Here is an 18,291-nt window from a genome sequence, read left to right as displayed (position 1 = left end):
CATATTTTTATAATGTGGATACAAAAATTGGTATTAAACATAAATATAACTGCTGCTAAACATGTGGCGTTTATTGTTAAAGGTGTGCGCGAAACAAACAAACAAAACTTTTAAGTGAATTTCTTTTATTGCAGTACAGTAGCTTCACTGAAACCTTTTTTCACGAGACATTTATTTATTTAAAGTAGTATGTTGTATCTAATCTTGTCTTGCTTCCGTAAATTAATTTGTCATATAAACCAAACTCGGTGATTGCTGGGAATGTTGGACACCTTCTACTTGGACAGGTCTTCAGGGCCAAAGGAGCAGGGCAGTAGCTCGTCCACAGTCATCTTCTTGTACGACTTGTCGAGCTTTGTAAGATAAACGTCCCATTTACACCCAAACTGTAGTTGAAAGAATAAAAAGATAAGATGAAATACTGTTTTTTTTTTTATCTAAACATTATATCTTTCTATCTTAGATGGGTCATTCATAGTAATATGCCATGTGCAATTCAATTACTCACCAGTATATTTTGTATATTTACTCTCAAACTAACATGTACTGCCTGGAGACAGAAAAAAACCCAAGTATTGATAGTACAAAAGCACATCATACCTCTCTCATGACTTGTCTGCAGGCTCCACATGGGGAGATGAACTCGTTTTCCATATCACTGAAAGATCAGAAGGCACACTTCCCTTTAAACTAGAATAAATGCATTTCCTCTGAAAATGCAGTGTATTCTTGATGTAAAGCAGGAACACTTGTTGAAGAGTAAAAATAAGCATCAATATTAAAAGAGAAGAGCTTCACAGTAGCACAACTGGTAGCACTGGTCCTGGGTTCAATTCCCAACCTGGGGTCTTTCTGCATGGAGTTTGCATATTCTCCTTGTGCATGCGTGGGTTCTCTCCGGGTACTCTGGCTTCCTCCCACACTCCAAAAACATGACTCTTAGATAAATTGTTCTCTCCAAATTCTCAATAGGTGAGTGTGTGTGCATGGCTGTTTGTCTTGTCTCTGTATTGCCCTGTGACAGACTGGCGACCTGTCAAGTAAATCAATAAACCCCATTGATTTACTTTACTTCCTCAATATAAACAGGTATTGAATGTTTGGGCAGGAAAGAGTGAAATTGTTCATGAACAATTTCAGTTTAGTTAGTTATGAATGACTAATTAAAGTCTCTGGTTTGGTTTGTTAAATAAGCGAGTTGATTGCCAACTTAAAGCCTCCAAGGTCTTTATGGAGAGGTCTGGTGGCTCATGGAAGTTTTCATACAATTTCTCACTATTATTTAGAAGATATGAGTACATGAGAAGAGCTTTCCATTCTAGTCTATAGAAAATGTAACATCTGATTATAATAAAAGTGATTATTAGACTTGTTGATATAAGTTTAAAAAATGTTTCCATTGACATTTCAGGAAAGAATTTGTATTGAACACAATGGGAGACAATGACTCAGATGTAGCTGGATAGTGTCACTGGGTAGGGAAGGCTTTTTTTTCTTTTTTTTTTTTTCTGGGAAAGTATAATTTTATTACCAAACTTGTGTGAAACTGTGTATTATTGTTTAAGCATTTTGATGCGCAAAGAAAAATGCAATGCAAAGTGACTCATGGTTTGGTAGTGCAGGAGTGTTTACGGGACAAATTCCTGTCCGGAGTGAATTCCAGACATCTATCAAAGGCGCTGGTTACCTGGCGATGGCAATGGCGATGAAGTCTCGGTAACCTTCTGACACGGCCTTTGCAATGGCGTTTCTTTCAGCACACACTCCCAGATTGTAACATGCATTCTCCACATTGCAACCTGACAGAGGCACAAAATAGACATATTGAATGATCCTGTAAAGAGACCCACTACAGGTTAAAAGAGCTGGCTTATTTACTTATTCAGGTCTTTTCAAACAGTGACTCTCTGAGTCTTTGGACTCACAGCTGTTTGCTTGTCATTCACCTCACCACCCTTCACCCCTCCCCCTCACGTGATGAAAACAGGTGACTTGTCAAGCTTTGTGCTGTCCAGCAATGCTGACAGGACATCTGTGTCCGTGTACAAGGTGAGGTTGGCACAGATTGCATCTATATCGTTAAACGGTAACATGTGATTCTGTCAGATGGACTTGCGATGTCCTGTCACCTGGGAGGATTATTGATTGATAGGCTCGATTGTAATCCTTTACTCTGAATTTTCCACAAAGTTAACTCTTAGGTAACAATTAACATTATTTAGCAGCATCAGCTTCAGAACAAACTTACATTATGTGCCGGTTAGACTATGAATCAGGGATCTTACCCCAGAAGTCGAAACTGATTTGGCTGAGTCAGACTGCGTAACACTGAACACAATGTACTTACAGTTTGTTTCTGTTGAAATCAAATTCAACCTCTGTTCAGCCTATCTTCTCTTCTAAGTTGTCCAGTCCCACAGCTTACCTTTAAAGACGCGGCCGTCTCGAGTCTTGAGTGCTGCTCCCACTCTAAATTTGCTGTAGGGAGAGAAAGAAAACTCTTTGGCCTCGTGGGACTGATGGATCAGTTCATTGACTTCTTCCTGTGACAAGTCCTGCTGGGCCATCCTGCGTTCTTTATTTTGTTGGGTTGGTTTTGCGCCTCTAAATGAGAATGATGTGGCTCTGCTTTAAATATGAAAAGAACAGAGGGAAAAGGGGTGAGGGTGCAGTAACACAGCCAATCGTTTGCTCGGAAACCAACCCAACATGGCATCATAAAGAAAAAGGGGAGGTGGTTTTAATTCGCAATCAGGGACAGTCATATAGTAAAATATGCTTGGGCGAGTCTTCTGAACTATCATTTCCTTCTTTCAAATCTTCCCATTCCCGTTCTGGTTGCGTGTTTGTGTTGTACATTTGAATAGGACTTTGGATAGACCTTTTTTTTTTACAGAATGTAATGAAGAGGCCTTCATTACTGAATTAATTTATTCAATGTATTGTATAGCACTGTAAAAACATTTGCACTTTCTCACTATGCACTTTATTTAGCACTGCACTTTTAAAATAGATCTATAAATTAACATTTTGCACTCAGGAAGTTTTAATTGTATTTATTGAGTATTTTAGGGATTGGTGTGTAGCCTTTGTTCTGGGCTCTGCACAGCTGCTCCTCATTGGCCAGTGGAGGTGGTTAACTGTGAAGAGAGGATAATTGATACTCAGAGCAATGAGCTATTGGTGGATAAAACTAAATAAATGATGTGCATAATTTATTAGGTATGTTTTCAGATTGTTTTAACTGTCACAGCTGGGACTATTTAAGATTGCAATTTTCACCTGTGAGAGAGATATTGAGACATTGAGATGTTTGTAAGACCAAGAGTGTGACATTGTTTGTGATGCTGGGAGGAATAAACCTGCTGTTCCACCTAAACTCTGCCTGATATCATCAATCTGCACTGAAAAATCCAGCCGTAAAAGGCCAACCTGTTACACAGAACATACAAAAAGTATGTGAATATTTTTGAAAGGTCCTCGTGTTCACGTGGAGCTCAATGTCAGCAAAATGACAGAAAAGGGCAAATAAACGGATACAAGTGATTCTGAGTTGTTTTGCATTATTTTACCTTTACTATGCGCACTGAAGCCGCTGCACGTTCAATAAAAGCTGAAATAATTTACCTTTTTCATTTGTGAGTACAATATTTACTGCAAGAATCAGTCATCAAACGGGGTAAATATTAAATAAAGTATGACTCTTTCCTCTACAGTTATGTAGAATTAAATTGTCTAATATAAAAGAAAAATTAGCTTGATGCTCTCTGGCATGTTGCCTTGAGAACAGAGTTTGAGAGGTGCTTTTTCCTACATCAAACTGTGTATGGTTTTCCCATTCAGTGGGAATACTGATTTTGAGGAGATTTTCTCCACATCGAGAGTCCTTTTCAACCTGGACAGGTCCACTGCTGAAAATGTGGAGGTGTCCAAGAGCCAACAGTCATAAATGACATTGAAATAAGTTCCACTCCAACATCTGGGATGAGGTGACTTCAACTCCTTGAGTTGGCTTCAACTCCTGCATCTTCCATTTTGACATGTTCTTCCAGATAAACTGATTAAACAATCCAAATTAGGTCTGACTCATAAATATTTGGATTTGTGACACATTGAAATGTGATTGAAATTAATATTGGAGGAACAATTTTGAAATGACAGCCTTTTGGTTTAGTAATTTAGCGGCTCATCCAACAGGTCAGCAAACGTCCTACTGCGCCTTATCAACACTACATACCAGCAAGCAAAAGGCACCGCAAAAGAGCTGACTGCATTGAGAAACATGGTTCTGCAAAACCATGTTGTGTTAGATTTTCTCACTGCCTCTAAGGGAGATCACAACCTATGATCTTTAAGATCATAGGTTCAACCTGCTGTACATTCATCCATGATGAAACAGGAACTGGTGGAACTATTCATGATGTCCTACTTAAAAACTATGTGGAGAGGGCAACTCAAGGGTCACAACTCTTTGACTTTCTTTCTTGGCTCACCTCCGGACCCTGGTGGCAGCTTTTGTTAAAGATTGGAACTGATCCTATTCTGCCTGTTCACAACCTGCATCATTCCATGTCTTCGTAGCATGATGCTAAAGACATTGAACACTGCTCTGATCAGCTATCAGATGGTCAGGGTGACCTCTGACACAGATGAGGACTACATGTTGCTCCAGAAGAATGAAGATGACCTGAAAACAAAAACATATGATGATGTCCAGTAACTTAATAAACAGATTAAATAATTTGCTTAATGACTCTGAAAATATGAAAACAAGTGGTGTTAGTGGGAAAAATAAACAAATACATTTGTTTTTTTACTGTTTCTTTTATATATCATATTCCTTTTTATATGTATATAGTATGTATTCTTTTTCTTATATTTTGCATAGCTTTTATGTAACAACAATAAAAAGGAGGGAAATGTTAGAATAATTGTGTTTTGTTATCATTCTTAAATTAACAGTTTCACTAGTTTGTTGTTCATTGACAAGAATACTAAACTTATTCACATCCCAGAGAGGAGGAATTTGTTCAAACTTGAAGCTGCAACTGCTTCTTATCTTGGGATACTCCTTAAACGGCCTGAATGTAGAATGTTAGTTGTGGTATTTTTTCTTTGTTCAGAATAGCCCTCCCTCCACATTTCATTCCTGCTGTCTTTTGTAATAAAAGAACAGTTTTGATGCAGAAAGTCAGAGCGCATGGTAAACACCTTAAAGAAGTGGTTTGCTGCCATGATTTCAGCCTTTCAGCTCCACCTTGATTGTGCTGATTACTCATTTCCCTCAACTGCACTGTGCTGCTCCCTATTTAAACAGCTGCTCATCACCAGCTCAGTGCGAGATCACTTGTTGCCCCAGTCACAGCTTTCAAGCCTTGTCTTCTGCTTCTGCTGCTGGAAGATTTCTGACCTCCTGTTGAGGAACCCTGCCTGTCTCTGACCCTGTCTCCAGCTTGCTCATTACTTGATTTTCTTTGCTTGTGGCCCTCCCGAGCGTGACCCCGGATCGTTTCACGACTCAATCTCTGGTTGGTGGATTTCGTCCCTGTCATCTGTTTGTCCCCTGAGCCTCCAAGATCTCCCGTTGTCCATTCATCCTACTCTGCACCCGGCTGGATCCCTGACCCCTGTGGATTCCCCCTTCATGATCTGCCCGTCTGACCACGCCCCGTTCAGCCCCTTCTAAGCCGTTAGTTTTGTAATTAAAATATTTGATGAAACTTACATTTGTGTTGGCTGCGTTTTGGGTTCTGGCTGATTTCGCTTTATCGTTACAGTTTGCTAAGTCTTCTCTTTTTGCAACAGACTTAACCTCAGCTAAAACGTTGTCTGTGGTTCTCTTTTTGTGTAGGTTAAGAAAATACCTAACAATTATCCTTATTGTTGAAGCTATTTTACATTTTGCATTACAAAATGCAAGAGAGGATGTCAATATTATGAAAGACACAAGTGTTCATGTTTAGCTCAAGGTGAGCAAAACAACAAAAAAGGACAAGTCAGTTTGAGAAAATATGTATCTTTATTTTAGCTTTTTTTCTTCTTTTTTTTTTCTTTTTTACTTAATAGAAGATTTGTTTGAGAGGGGTAAAAAAAAAATGCCAGACATGAATTTGCAACTTTATTTGAACTTTAAGTGAATCTATTTCAAAAACAAACTGTCTCTCTGGGATGATCTGTTATAAAATATATAATCTGAGTTCCAGATTTAAAAAAAAAGTGTAAAAAGTAACACTCTATAAATTTTGGTCGTCTGAGCATATTCACTGACGTTTATTAAGATAAAGTATCAAAAAGACAGAAAAGACTTTTGATCTCCAGCATCCATTTGAAGATTCATCCCAGGAGTGTCTTCTTTGGCCCGGTGGATGGTCAGCTATTCTGGACGACCCAGTCGATCCATGAGATGTAGTTTCTCACATTAGTGTAGACGCCGGGGTAAAAAGAATAAGCACAGCCGATGCCCCATGACACAATGCCTTCCAGTCTGCCGTTGCAGACCAGAGGTCCTCCTGAATCTCCCTGGCAAGGGCAAATGAAGGGGATATTTTTTTAGAGCTAAATCCCAGCAGTCTAAAGTGATCAGATAGGTTTTAATTTTGTCCCAACTCTTGTTTTTGTTTAACAGATAAACCAGTTAAACAATCCGAACTAAGTTTGACCCATGAAGAATTTGGATTTGTGACACACCTTGAAATGTAATTAAAAATTAATACTGGAACAATTTTTAAAAGAACTTTACTATGCTTAAAGCTTACTTCACTGCTCTAAATAAAATGGTTATGTGTGCTAACCATTTTATCAACGAAACTTATTTCTGACGTTTTATTTCTTTCCTTGGACTAGTTAAACACTGAGAGGAAACACAACAACTCCTCTGCAGTCTCAACCTTTGGTTTGGTGATTTAGTGGCTCACCTGACAGGAATCTCTTCCTCCTTCAGTGGACCCAGCACAGATCATGTTGTTTGTGATCCTGAAGTAGTAGTAGGACCAGCAGTCTGCGAAGTAATTCACATCTACAGACATCAGCTCAGGGGACAGGCTCTGGCCATAGACCCAGGTGACTCCCCACCCGCTAACGGTGCACCGAGCAAAGTTTTGCAAAGTGCCCGTGCGGGGCAAAATAACTGGACTGACCATTTCGTTGATGACAGCAGGGCGGTCCAGCTGACCACAGAAGAACAAACCATTCATTTAGTCATCTCAAAATGTTAGTAATGCATAGAAGATACTTTTCAGCAACAAACCCTCACAGGTATCATGTAATTCTGCTTTGTAAAATGTCCAATTGAATTTAAAAAATGAAAAAGGCGACAATGAAACTGCACTGTTGATACCATTTCCCCCCCCCCCCCCCCTTATTAGTCATTAGATCTTGCATATTTTGCCCTTTTTTTGGATTATTGCACTTGGTGTTGCAATCCAAATCATAACGTTCATACATTTTTGAAATATTCATCTGTAGAAAAACTTCAAATGTTGAAGTTATTATTATTATTGCACTTTTTTTCCTCCCAAAACTCCTCATAAAATAACAATAATTGCTAAAAAATATTTATATACATTAATTAGACTTCACATTAAAAATGTATATTTTTAAATGACATATTGAAATAAACTGTTATCTATTTACACATGGTTGCATATTCCATTTAAACACTACTTTTGGATGCCAATTAGATTTGAAATTCACATATAAGCTCAGCTGACATGCTAAAGTTTTCATCTTCTCTCTTTCACATCACTGGGAAATCATGGTCTGAAATTTCAGCCTATACTGTTGGCTCCCAATTCTGAGTGACTCAGCATTTTCGAAATCAAAACACTTGCCCCGGCGGATGTTTCACCTTGAGAAGCATGATGTCGTTGTCAAGGTTCCAGTAGTTGAACTGGTAATGTTTTATGATCAACAAGACGTCAAATATTTGCTCATGTCCTTCCTTTTCTTTGATGTTGTGTTCCCCAAGGACCACTTTCATCAGCTGATTCCTGCAGAGGTTATTAAAAATAAAAAGCACACGATTTGCTTCATAGGGTTTATTCAAAGACGCCTGATGAGATCCGAGTTATTTGATGTCATTTCTTTCTGCCATAAAAGACTGGTTATGGCGCCACGATGCAGACTAACTTCTGATATCAATGTGTATTGGTGTGACTGGTGAAGGCGGGCAGCTGCAGTTACTCACGGCCTCCAGCAGTGGGCAGCAGACACCACCCACTGCGCGTGAACCAGGGTGCCTCCACAGAAGAGGGAATCTCTGTACAGGAGAGAGGCTTGATATTTGATAGAGTAAGGCTCTACCACTGTGCCACCAACAATTCTGTTAGCATCGTCAACTAAAAGAGACAAAGAAAAACAAGACAGTCTTTCTCCTCTGCAAAAAGGCTGCGTTTGCAAGCAGATCCACGTGAATATTCTGGTGAAAACAACAACGCCTATCATTTCTCACCTGCCAGGATAGCAACAATCAGGGGGAGCAGAAAGAGGAGACAGTAGGGAGAAAGTTGCGTCATATCAGCTGCTACAGACAATAAAAAACAAGTTAAGACAAAAATCCTCAATGAAAGCTGATGGAAAGGGCACAAGCGTTGTGCTCTTTATATACACAACATAAACAAGTTACTTTTTTCCATTTTTGAATTGATAAACGAATGACAGGAAGACAAGTAGCAAAATAAATATCAGAAGATCATTTTCACAGAGCAGCAATAAATCATAACTATCAAATAAACTAGCAAAAACTAGCAAAAAATCATAACTATCAAATACATGAAATGTATAAAACTTGAGGATCAGCTCTTGCACAGAAGTTTGGTGTGGCGATCAGAACAAAATATAACAGATTATAACATGACATAATGCAATCCAACATATCTAACATGACAGCTGCTCTAACAACATAGGAAAATGCAGCATAGCATAAAGTAGCAAAATGTGATGTAAATAATCCAACACTAGTGACAGTATGTAAAACAACATAATGTAACTGTATGCAATATAAAATGACAGCAAAATGTAGCGTAACCATGAAGAAAAGAGCTCAAAATCATTCATCACCTTGGGAGATTTAGGTTTGCTGTAATCTTTTAGTACATGTTGGATGCAACATTAATCTTCTTAATCTTTATGTACATTGAGATAAAGATTAGGGTGATAGCAATGAGGCCTTCCATCCTCAAACACTTGGAGTTTGTTACCAAAGAGAAATGATCAAAACACCACCAGAAACATGCAAAAAGCTGGCAGGCACTTATGAGAAGGATTTAATTGCTGTATTACCTATAAACATTTTTCACTTGATCATTTGGAGGTGTATACAAAAAAAGTCTTTGATGCTTTAAATGTCAAGCGACATGCAAAAAGACAAACTACATTGTTTCAATTTGTAGAGATTTCATTCTCATTTGCAATCGAAAACCAACGTCTTGGACAGCGAATGAAAATCCTTTTCAGTCTAAGTCTGGCTGAGAAGTGAAAAACACTCTCGCTGCTTAGTGGCAACGATATATAAGCTTTCTCACCTTATCAACAGTTGTGTCAAAATCCTCCAAATTACCAGTGTCAAGATGCACTAAAACATTCCCACACATCAAGAGAAGGCTGAGAAGTCTCGGGACTCTTTTATACTCTAAATAAGCCTGTCCCTCTCATTATCCCTCACCATTATTACATCTCTGTCACATTCAGAAAGGAGAGTATCTGACCCAGTACTAGGAGAAAAAAAAAGCACTTTATCCTTCTTTTATTACACCTTTTTCTTCGGGGGGCCTTTGTTCTCACAGCATCAACTTATTGTTCAGCGTTGCAGATAAAGTGAATCTTTGCAGACGTGAAACCCAACAAGCCAGTGAAATGACAACCTATACTTGTTCGACATGTTTTTTATATCCAGCGATGTTATAAAGAGCCCTCTAATGTTCTGTCCACCTGAGATGTGGCAGGAGATGATTGCGGTTGTTCTTTCTTTGAACAAGGAAAAGGTTTCTTTTTTTTCCCCTCCAGTATTCCTGTAAAGCTGCTCAGAGAGTAAATCTGCTTAACCCTCTTTGTGCATCTCACATTGACTCGTGATCAAAAATGATGACCATGTGTGAAGGCGTTGGTCACCGTGCTCCAGCTGAATCGCACTCAAATGTAACTCCGTTCTTTTTTCATTTTCCCTCACAGCCACATTCGCCCCAGACTCCCGTCATTTATTTCCTTACATACTTTGCAGCCGTGTGGGTGTTTGCAACTCCTAGCCTACATACAATCAGCACTCCCCAAGGTGTCATTCCACCTGTGAGGTTGGAAGGTGATAGCATGCTCAGCTTTCCCTTGGGTGAAACGTCGCTGTGACAAAACAGAGTGTGCCTTTGTGTCTGCTGTGTTTGTGAGACAGGGAATGTTTTGGGAAATGAATGTTGAAGTCGAAAAATAGAAAAAGCAGGACAATCGACCTTTTCCCAAAGAACAACACAAACTAGTGCTTAGTTGAAAGGAGGCGATACACGGTTTTTAAAATCTTTTACGAATAAAAGCATAAAAAAGTGTGCTGTGCATTTCCACCCGAACTGACAGAAGTGGTAGGAAGAGTAATAATCAGAGAAATAGCCATAATATCTCTGGAGAAGCCGCACAGGTCTGCGGTTTGGAAAGTCCATTAACAAGACAACTACAGAATCATAACTGGATTTTCTTGGGCTATTTTAGAGCATAAATGTGATTCTGTCTGAACCATTCAATGTAAATGTGGATCTGTGTTTTCTTTATTTCAGTAACTCTAACCATCTTTCCATCTCCTGCTGACGATAAGCATCCTCACACAGTATGATGCTTCCACCGCCATGTTCCACAGTGGGGGTGGTCTGTTCAACTGACCACCGCTCAGTTGAAATAAATTAAGTTTAAAAATATGCAGTTCATAAAATAAGAAATTAATGATGCACGAAAGAAAAAAAAAAAACGTAGAAAGGAAATTTTGGAAAGTCTTTTTCACCGTTTTGGAAGAAAGTTGTTAGTCTGGTGCTGTGTTCATTTGCAGCTCGGACTTGGGAAACACCTGGCCATGGAAGATCACACACACAAAGCCGTTTATGCCTTTTTCTGCCTTTATCTGGGTAAAACATCAGTGGGTCAGATGGCTCCACATGTAGGACGACAGGAGGTGAGGTGACCGCCTCCCCTCACCCTTTATCCCTCCCACAACAATACACACACCAACACTTCCCTCCCAGCCTTCCCACTGTGGATGATATTGACTTGCCAGATGGCTGATCATCATCATCATCATCATCATCATCATCATCATCATCATCATCATCATCATCATCATCATCATCATCGTTGTCGAAGCCACTGGGTTGATAAGGACTTCTTATCATTGCTGGCACAGACTCCAATGAGTCAGAAAGAGACACTTGTCTGCAGAATCCCTCTGTGTGAATATCCCCACGATTACACAACAAAACCACAGAAAGCAGCATACAGAAACACACACACACACAACCCCCCACCCCCCCACACACACACATAGTACATTTTTCTACAGACTTTGCATTGACTTCCATTCATTTTTCATTCATTTCTAACCCTAAACTTAAACCTAACCTCAACTCAGTTCACAACTTTGTCCTGAAGCACCTTTTCTTACAGGGCTTTGTGCCCCATAAGGACCAGTCGGTCCTCTCAGTGCAGCATTTGTTGGAAAAATGGTCCTTAGACTGTATCAAACACATGAACACATACACACACTCACGCAGGCACACAGACACGCACACACAGATACTTCAGCAGGGATAATCCTGGACGTTGAAACACGGCGTGCTGATACAGTATAGATGAACCCACCCGGGCACAGTGCCATCTTTGTTGCTATGGTAACCACGTCAGGCCTTTCAACAGGTCACAAGGGTCAGAGGACAGACAGTTCTGACTAGAAAGACTTTCTGAATGTGAACTTTGTTGCTCCTTCTTCTCTTTTTCTCCTCTCAGCCCATCCCAGAGTGACTTTGCAGCTTCATGAAAACCAATGAAATTAAAACTTTTTTTTTTTTTTTTTTGTAATGGGAAACTGAAGGATATAGTTTGATTGCAATCACTTCCACTGGTACCAGAGAAGAAGGAATGAACAGCCTGGGCTGACAGAGAAAAGGCTGCTTGACTGCAGTGATTCAGTCTTATCGTCTAAAGTAACATCCTTGTTTGCTATACGATGAACCTGCTCTTGAGTTTAGCCTGTCTGCTCCTGGAGCTAACTGCGGTCGACAGTGAGTACATCTTTTGGGATAAATGCCTAAAGAGGAATAGTTTAATGTATCTCCTTTATTGTTGCATAGTTTTAAAAAATCATTGAATAGATTAAATAAATTGGTATGTTTTATTTCCTTTGTGATAAATTAACTAATTTGTAAATTAAATTTGAAATGTAATTGCTGCTGTCTTGTTCAGCCAGAGTAAAAACTTTGAACATGTCGGACCAACAGATCGCTGCCTTCCTTCTTAACTTTCAGATAGTGAGTCATTCTTCTGCAGACATTTTGTGCATGCACAATGCAATGCACTACTGCAAGAAAGAAAAAAGATGCTTTTAGAAAGAGAAGGAGCCCCACTATTTCCCCGATCCAGCCTCATGAGGTTAAAACTGGACATTGCTCCTTTGGACACTTGAGAGAACACAAAGATCCATGAACACTGCAGAATCAACAAAGAGAAAATTCAATTTGACATGCTTTAATTTTATGATCCACCCACGATTCAACATAAAACAATCTTTATCTTTTCCTTAGTGAAGAGTTAACTACGTAAATATTTCTTATTTGAATAATTTAGAAATGTGTTATGAGAAAATCCATGATGAGTAATGCTTTGAGTTTAAACTCTGATGTTAGCCTGAATATTAACTTAGTCAAATGCCGACATGGCTGGCTAATTAAATCTAAAATAGCACAAGAGTGGAGTAAGTTTTATCTTCAAGGTTAGTCTGTTTATTTTCTATATCTCTTCATGTGCCTTAATAATAATAATAATAATAATAATAATAATAATAATAATAATAATAATAATAATAATAATAATAATAACAGTAATTTAAACCAAATTTGAATATGATTGGCTGATCAGCATCAGAAAACGACTCATCCCTCATTTCACCTGCTGGCTCCTGAGGCAAAGCTGAATGTTAAGAGCGATGAAAAAAATACAGAACCAATAATAAGCTTTGCTAAGATGATCCAGTACTATCTGATCAACTTGCAAGATTGGGTTACGAAAAATATATATTTTTTCATATTATAGACTTTGCTAAGATCCTCTAGTTTGATTTGGATGTTCCTGCAAATTCTCACATTGGTTGACTTCCAGAGAGCTCAACTATTTTTCTGCACATGCAATTGCTTTTTGAAGCAAAAAAAAAAAAAAAAAAAAAAAAAAAAAACGAAGGACCACTCAGGACATCCAGCAATCTAAACCAGAACCAGCAGCCCGATTCACCTTTTTCTCTCCCTTTTTAGCTGACCTGCTAAACTGGAAGGCTGCAGCTGAGTGAAATCAGAGCAAAAGGCTAAGCCCACAAGTGAGCCAACAGTCTGGTTTTGGACTCTATTTCATGGTAATAGTTCAGGTTCAATGTTGGCTGTTGAGTCGCTAGTGCACTGGCCTTGGTTAACACACAAAGTCCTACAAGGCCCTCGATAACTTTTTTCAAGTGTAGTGTGCAATTTGGATGAGATTATAAATGCTACAGAAGTGCAAACGATATACAGATTGATTTAGTAATTAGATATTTGTTGTGAGTGACACAACAGTCCAGCAAAGAGACCAACAGTTTGTCCTTTCTCTCAGTGGACATGCTGCAGCCATGACTGGTTCATTGCTAAACAAAAAAAAAAGGACTTTTGAGCAGCAAAGTTGTTTTCTAAAACAGTCCGAATATTGCTAACAAATTTTACGATGCCTCAGAATGTCTTAAAAATCATATTTACAACCAGTAGAAACTAGTTTAAGCGTTAAAGATGCAAATTAGGAAAAAGTAAAAAAGTTTAAAAAGACAAAGCTGAGAAAGTTGCTGAGTCACAGGAAAAGTGCTGTCTTAATTATTTTAGAATGGCGTTGAAGAAAGAAAAATCTCAATCAATCATAAGCAGGAATGGATGTGAAGGATTTTGAGAGAGTCTACACTTCTTCCCCTCATGTTGAGGAGTTGCAGGAAATGATCCCCACTTCTCCTCCGTCTCTGATTGTGCAGCCTGAGGTCAGAGGCTCTGGAGTTACATAACGCTGGCAGGAGAGTCCCTGCTGTAATATTTCCGCAGCCAGAGTGAAGTAGTGACTCAGGGACGCAGCGTTCCATTACCTCTGTTGCACCGAGGCCCCCCATATGGCAGAAATGTAGCAATTTTCTAAATGGGAAAATTAACTTGGAGGAAGTGGGCTAACGAGCAACTTTACAGCCTTTCTACTCACTGAGGGCGTTCTGTTTTACTTTGACCATCTGTCATTAGGGTTCCTCCAATGCAGCTTTGGTTGCTTGCTGTTGTTTTCTTGTCTTTTTTTTCTTTTTCGGAAGATAAACTATCCCAATGCTGCACTGCAAACCCAATTCACCAGGAGAGATTTGGCTGTTCATAAATTCACATCCGATTGCGATGATGAGTAATTCACAGTAAATCTTGTCTGTAAACACGTGTCAAGATCAAACCCTGATTGTTTTCTCCGTGCAGGCCGAGCGCTTATGCAGAGCCGCATCATCGGCGGCCACGTCGCTGCGCCAAACTCCATCAAATACATGGTGTCTCTTCAGAGAACAAGCCGCCAACACTTTTGTGGGGGATCGCTAGTTCACAGGTACTGGGTTCTGACTGCAGCGCACTGTAACATCGGGTAAGAGTGTTCAACAGCTGTAATCATCTGTAACTATGAGCTCGAAGGAAACCGCCACATGATTCATATAACATATATTCGTTCATGTATAACATATGTAACATATAGTCCTTTCCACATTATGGAAAATGTCCATTGTGTGCTGACATTGCTTCTCTGCCTCAGTTGAACACCCCACAATCCTCTGTTGCATCACTGTCACTGTCCCATGTTATTCCCTCCCGCTCCTGAAGCACAGACACAAGTGGCAAGCAAGACGGAAATAAACATCAGGTATTAATATCGCCCCAGTTTTATTACATAAGAAAAATTGTCTGACATCTGCCGATACCAATATTTATGCGAATATATCGTGCATTCCAAATAAAATTACTCTGTATCATAATTTCTAATGTCTAAGAAGCAACATTTGTCACATTTGACATATTTTGCTGCGTTGTTAGAATAAATGTACTGTGCAACTTTCATTAAGCCCCCTTTACTGTAAAACCCCCAAATTTAATCCAATTGCTCACATTATTTAATTATGTGAATTTTAGTCAGTTTATAGTGTTGAGCCTCATGACAGGACGAGATTCATGGAAGCAAAGGAGAAAAAAAAACCTTTCTAAACAGGTAATGTCACAGCAAACCTGTGTGTTGGAGGTCAAACTGCACACAAACAGATACAGTTGAGTCAGCTGACCTTGGTGCAACATCATTCCTGTGTGTGCGCGTGTCTGTGGGTGTGTGCATGTGCGCGGGTGTGTGTTAAACACAGAGTGACAGTGAAGTGTCATCTTGTCTAGTTCCTGGAAATCATCCATATCTCTGTAGCACTGCCCCAGTCCTGCCAGATCACAGTAAGCCATTGTTCACGATCCATCCAGCTGCAGTCACAGTCCGTCCTGTTCCACACCCTGAGCTGGTAAATTTCTACACTGCTGACATATTTTCCCATATGGCATTTACTTATTCAAACAATTATTCAATAGGCTGTTCTCCTGAATATATTATTTTGATCAATTACACTGCTGAAGTGCAAATACTTAGGAAAGAAGTGAGGTTTTTGTTTTTATTATGAGACTATCTGTGTGTTACTGGACAACTACTACGGTGCAGAATTATAATGCAACCGAATAAAATATTTTTTTTTCACCACACTTGCTTATTTTTATCTGCTAAGGCAATTATAATAAATCAACATCTGCAGGCAAAGATTTCTGACTTTTAAAAATAATCATCGCAGCTATAAGCCCTGATTTTATGGAGTCAGTTCCTTAATCTGTTGACAATCAGCTTTTTGTGTAGCAGCAACCACACCTTTCAGTTTTGAGCTCTCCTATTGGAGAATTAGTCAACACAAAAAGGAGAAAGGGTTCCTGTTAGCTTCACATTTAACTCATCTCTAATTTTTTGGTCAAAAACTTGGAAGCCAAGTCTAATTTAGTCCATGTATACAGTGTTTGTACATGCTACTAAAGCTCATTTGTTTTATAAGTTGCTTAGAAAGTAAATACATAATTGAAAAATGAGGAAATGTAAAAATATCTTATTTTACTTTTCAGAGTAGTAATATATTGTTTACCCTCCCATCATTGGACATATACACATCTTGAAGGTGGAAAAAAAATGCATGAAGATGATAATGTTTAAAAGTGATGTTTCAATGCAATGCTTGTATGTGTGTGTTTTAGGGCAGATCAGATGATGATAGTGGCAGGTGACTACAACGTAAATATCTTCGAGGGTACTGAGCAGTATGCTAAACCCCACAAGCTGGTCATTCATCCCTCATACAACAGCAGCACCAACAACGCCGATATCATGCTCATCAAGGTACTGCAGAGATTCAGTTTTCCTTCTTCATATCTTTTCAAAACCGTGTGTGAACATTTCATAAACTCCTATTCCTACCAGAAACCATCTAATATTTTCTGTTACTCTCAGTTGCGTGCCCCTATGGTCCTGAACAAGTTTGTGTCGCTGGCGCCTCTCCCCAGACAGGGGACAGGCGTGGTCGAAGGCCACCTGTGTCAGGTGTCTGGATGGGGCCACGTTAGGGTGGGTGGAGGACAGGTCCCTGTTAAGCTCAGGACGGTCACAGTGCCCATTGTTTCAGCCGCGAGATGCAACGCCAGCGACTCCTTCAACGGCAACATCACGGCGAACATGATCTGCGCCGGCCACCCGTCCGGAGGAAAGGACGCATGCAAGGTTAACACGGGGGCTGCAGGGTGGTACACGGCTTAACCTGTTTGGACATGCAAGAGTGTCTTGTCCTTGAAAACATTAATTTATTTCTCAAACAATACATTTTCCATCACCCAGTAATGCATATGAGGTCAGGTTTATCAAGCTGATCTGATTCTCATCTCACATTGGAGTATATCCATAACACAGTTTTGGGGAAGTCTGTCCCTTTGCCAGGAAGAAGACACAGCTTGTTATGTCAGTACATGAAGAAATGTTCGGCTTACATGCCAGACTACAGTTGTAGATGAAATGGAAAATCTCTAAGGTCAAAATTTAACTGTGATTTAAACAAGAAAAAAGCTAATCTGGTGGATGGCTGCAAAACAACAGCACACTTAAATGCTGGTGTATATTACGGTGCATTCATTGTGCTTATTCATGTGTGTTTCCTTTCTTAGCCTTTAATATGAGAAGAAAATTACCTGAAATTCAATATGCGATGTACCAGTACTCATTTGCCTTTGTGAAGAGAAACCTACTTAATTACTTAATAACGCTGTACTGGGAGACTTTCCAAGCGGTTGCGCAATAAAAGTATTCGCACCCCTCAATCGTTTTCACATTTGTCATCCAACAACAACAAACTTCAATGTGATTTTTCATGACTGATCAATATAAACTGTTATCTATACTTGTGGGATAAAAGTTAAACATTGTGGATATTTTTCTTTTTGAGTCAAATAAAAAATCTGAATAGTGCATTTGTATTCACCTTAAGTCAACATTTAGTAGAGCCATATTTTTTATGCCATTACAGAGGCAAGTCTTTTAGGGTTTATATATCTGAAGTTTTTGTCCATTCTTGTTTCTAAAATTGAAAAAGCTTAATAAGACTCAGTTCTCAATTTTTTTTTGCTGCAGATTCCCAAGAGAATTTTAGTCTTTACTTTGACTTTGGCAGTTTAATACAACTGTGCTTTGACTTGACCAGGAATGTTCAAGGTTTAGCAATATGTAGCATTCCATCAACTCTATACAGCTTACCCGTCTCTGCAGAGAAGAAGCCTGCCCACAACATGCCACTTCTACCACCATGTTTCATCACGTGGGTGGTGTTCACAGTGAAGTGCAGCATCAGTTTCCCGTCACGCAGTGTTTTGCATTCATGCCAGACAGTTTAGTTTGGTCCCATCTCATGAGAGTGTCTTCTTGTGCGTGTTTCTTCAAGATAAACGGAAAAATTTGACTTCTTATGAC

The 18,291-nt window shown here is 39.2% G+C and overlaps 3 protein-coding genes across 5 annotated transcripts in view; 1 reads left to right on the top strand and 2 right to left on the bottom strand.

Annotated features, from left to right (window-relative positions):
* Window positions 1-48: 48 nt before the first annotated feature.
* On the bottom strand, window positions 49-2,742 carry LOC129356512 (cytidine deaminase-like). Its single transcript, XM_055026104.1, has 4 exons — window positions 2,426-2,742; window positions 1,688-1,799; window positions 601-658; window positions 49-386 (listed from the first exon to the last, which is right to left on the bottom strand). Exons 1-4 carry the CDS (start codon window positions 2,565-2,567, stop codon window positions 276-278), a joined length of 423 nt encoding a protein of 140 aa, XP_054882079.1. The 5' UTR covers window positions 2,568-2,742; the 3' UTR covers window positions 49-275.
* A 3,363-nt stretch (window positions 2,743-6,105) lies between these two features.
* LOC129356476 (trypsin-like) lies at window positions 6,106-9,599 on the bottom strand. 2 transcript variants are annotated; one of them, XM_055026074.1, is made up of 6 exons: window positions 9,522-9,599; window positions 8,450-8,521; window positions 8,186-8,336; window positions 7,847-7,988; window positions 6,915-7,166; window positions 6,106-6,519 (listed from the first exon to the last, which is right to left on the bottom strand). In XM_055026074.1, exons 2-6 carry the CDS (start codon window positions 8,511-8,513, stop codon window positions 6,370-6,372), a joined length of 759 nt encoding a protein of 252 aa, XP_054882049.1. In that variant the 5' UTR covers window positions 8,514-8,521; window positions 9,522-9,599; the 3' UTR covers window positions 6,106-6,369. The 2 variants fall into 2 exon arrangements, with proteins under 2 accessions (XP_054882049.1, XP_054882055.1); XM_055026080.1 differs by having other exon boundaries at window positions 8,450-8,518; window positions 9,522-9,582.
* Window positions 9,600-12,112: 2,513 nt separating this feature from the next.
* The window catches only part of LOC129356456 (trypsin-like), a 7,982-nt gene continuing 1,803 nt past the window's right edge, over window positions 12,113-18,291 (top strand). The window contains exons 1-4 of one of the 2 annotated variants that reach the window (XM_055026041.1): window positions 12,113-12,248; window positions 14,700-14,823; window positions 16,536-16,677; window positions 16,789-17,055. In XM_055026041.1, coding sequence (XP_054882016.1) covers window positions 12,194-12,248; window positions 14,700-14,823; window positions 16,536-16,677; window positions 16,789-17,055 — 588 coding nt within the window. In that variant the 5' untranslated portion in view covers window positions 12,113-12,193. Of the gene's footprint in view, window positions 12,249-14,699; window positions 14,860-16,535; window positions 16,678-16,788; window positions 17,056-18,291 lie in introns of both variants that reach the window. The other variant, XM_055026031.1, reaches the window with a different exon arrangement.

The sequence above is a fragment of the Poeciliopsis prolifica genome, unplaced genomic scaffold, assembly GCF_027474105.1.
Source record: "Poeciliopsis prolifica strain line A6 unplaced genomic scaffold, Auburn_PproV2 SCAFFOLD003, whole genome shotgun sequence".
Classification (NCBI taxonomy): domain Eukaryota; kingdom Metazoa; phylum Chordata; class Actinopteri; order Cyprinodontiformes; family Poeciliidae; genus Poeciliopsis; species Poeciliopsis prolifica.
Note: the sequence above shows the minus strand (reverse complement) of the source record. Positions and strands in the feature narration are given on the sequence as shown.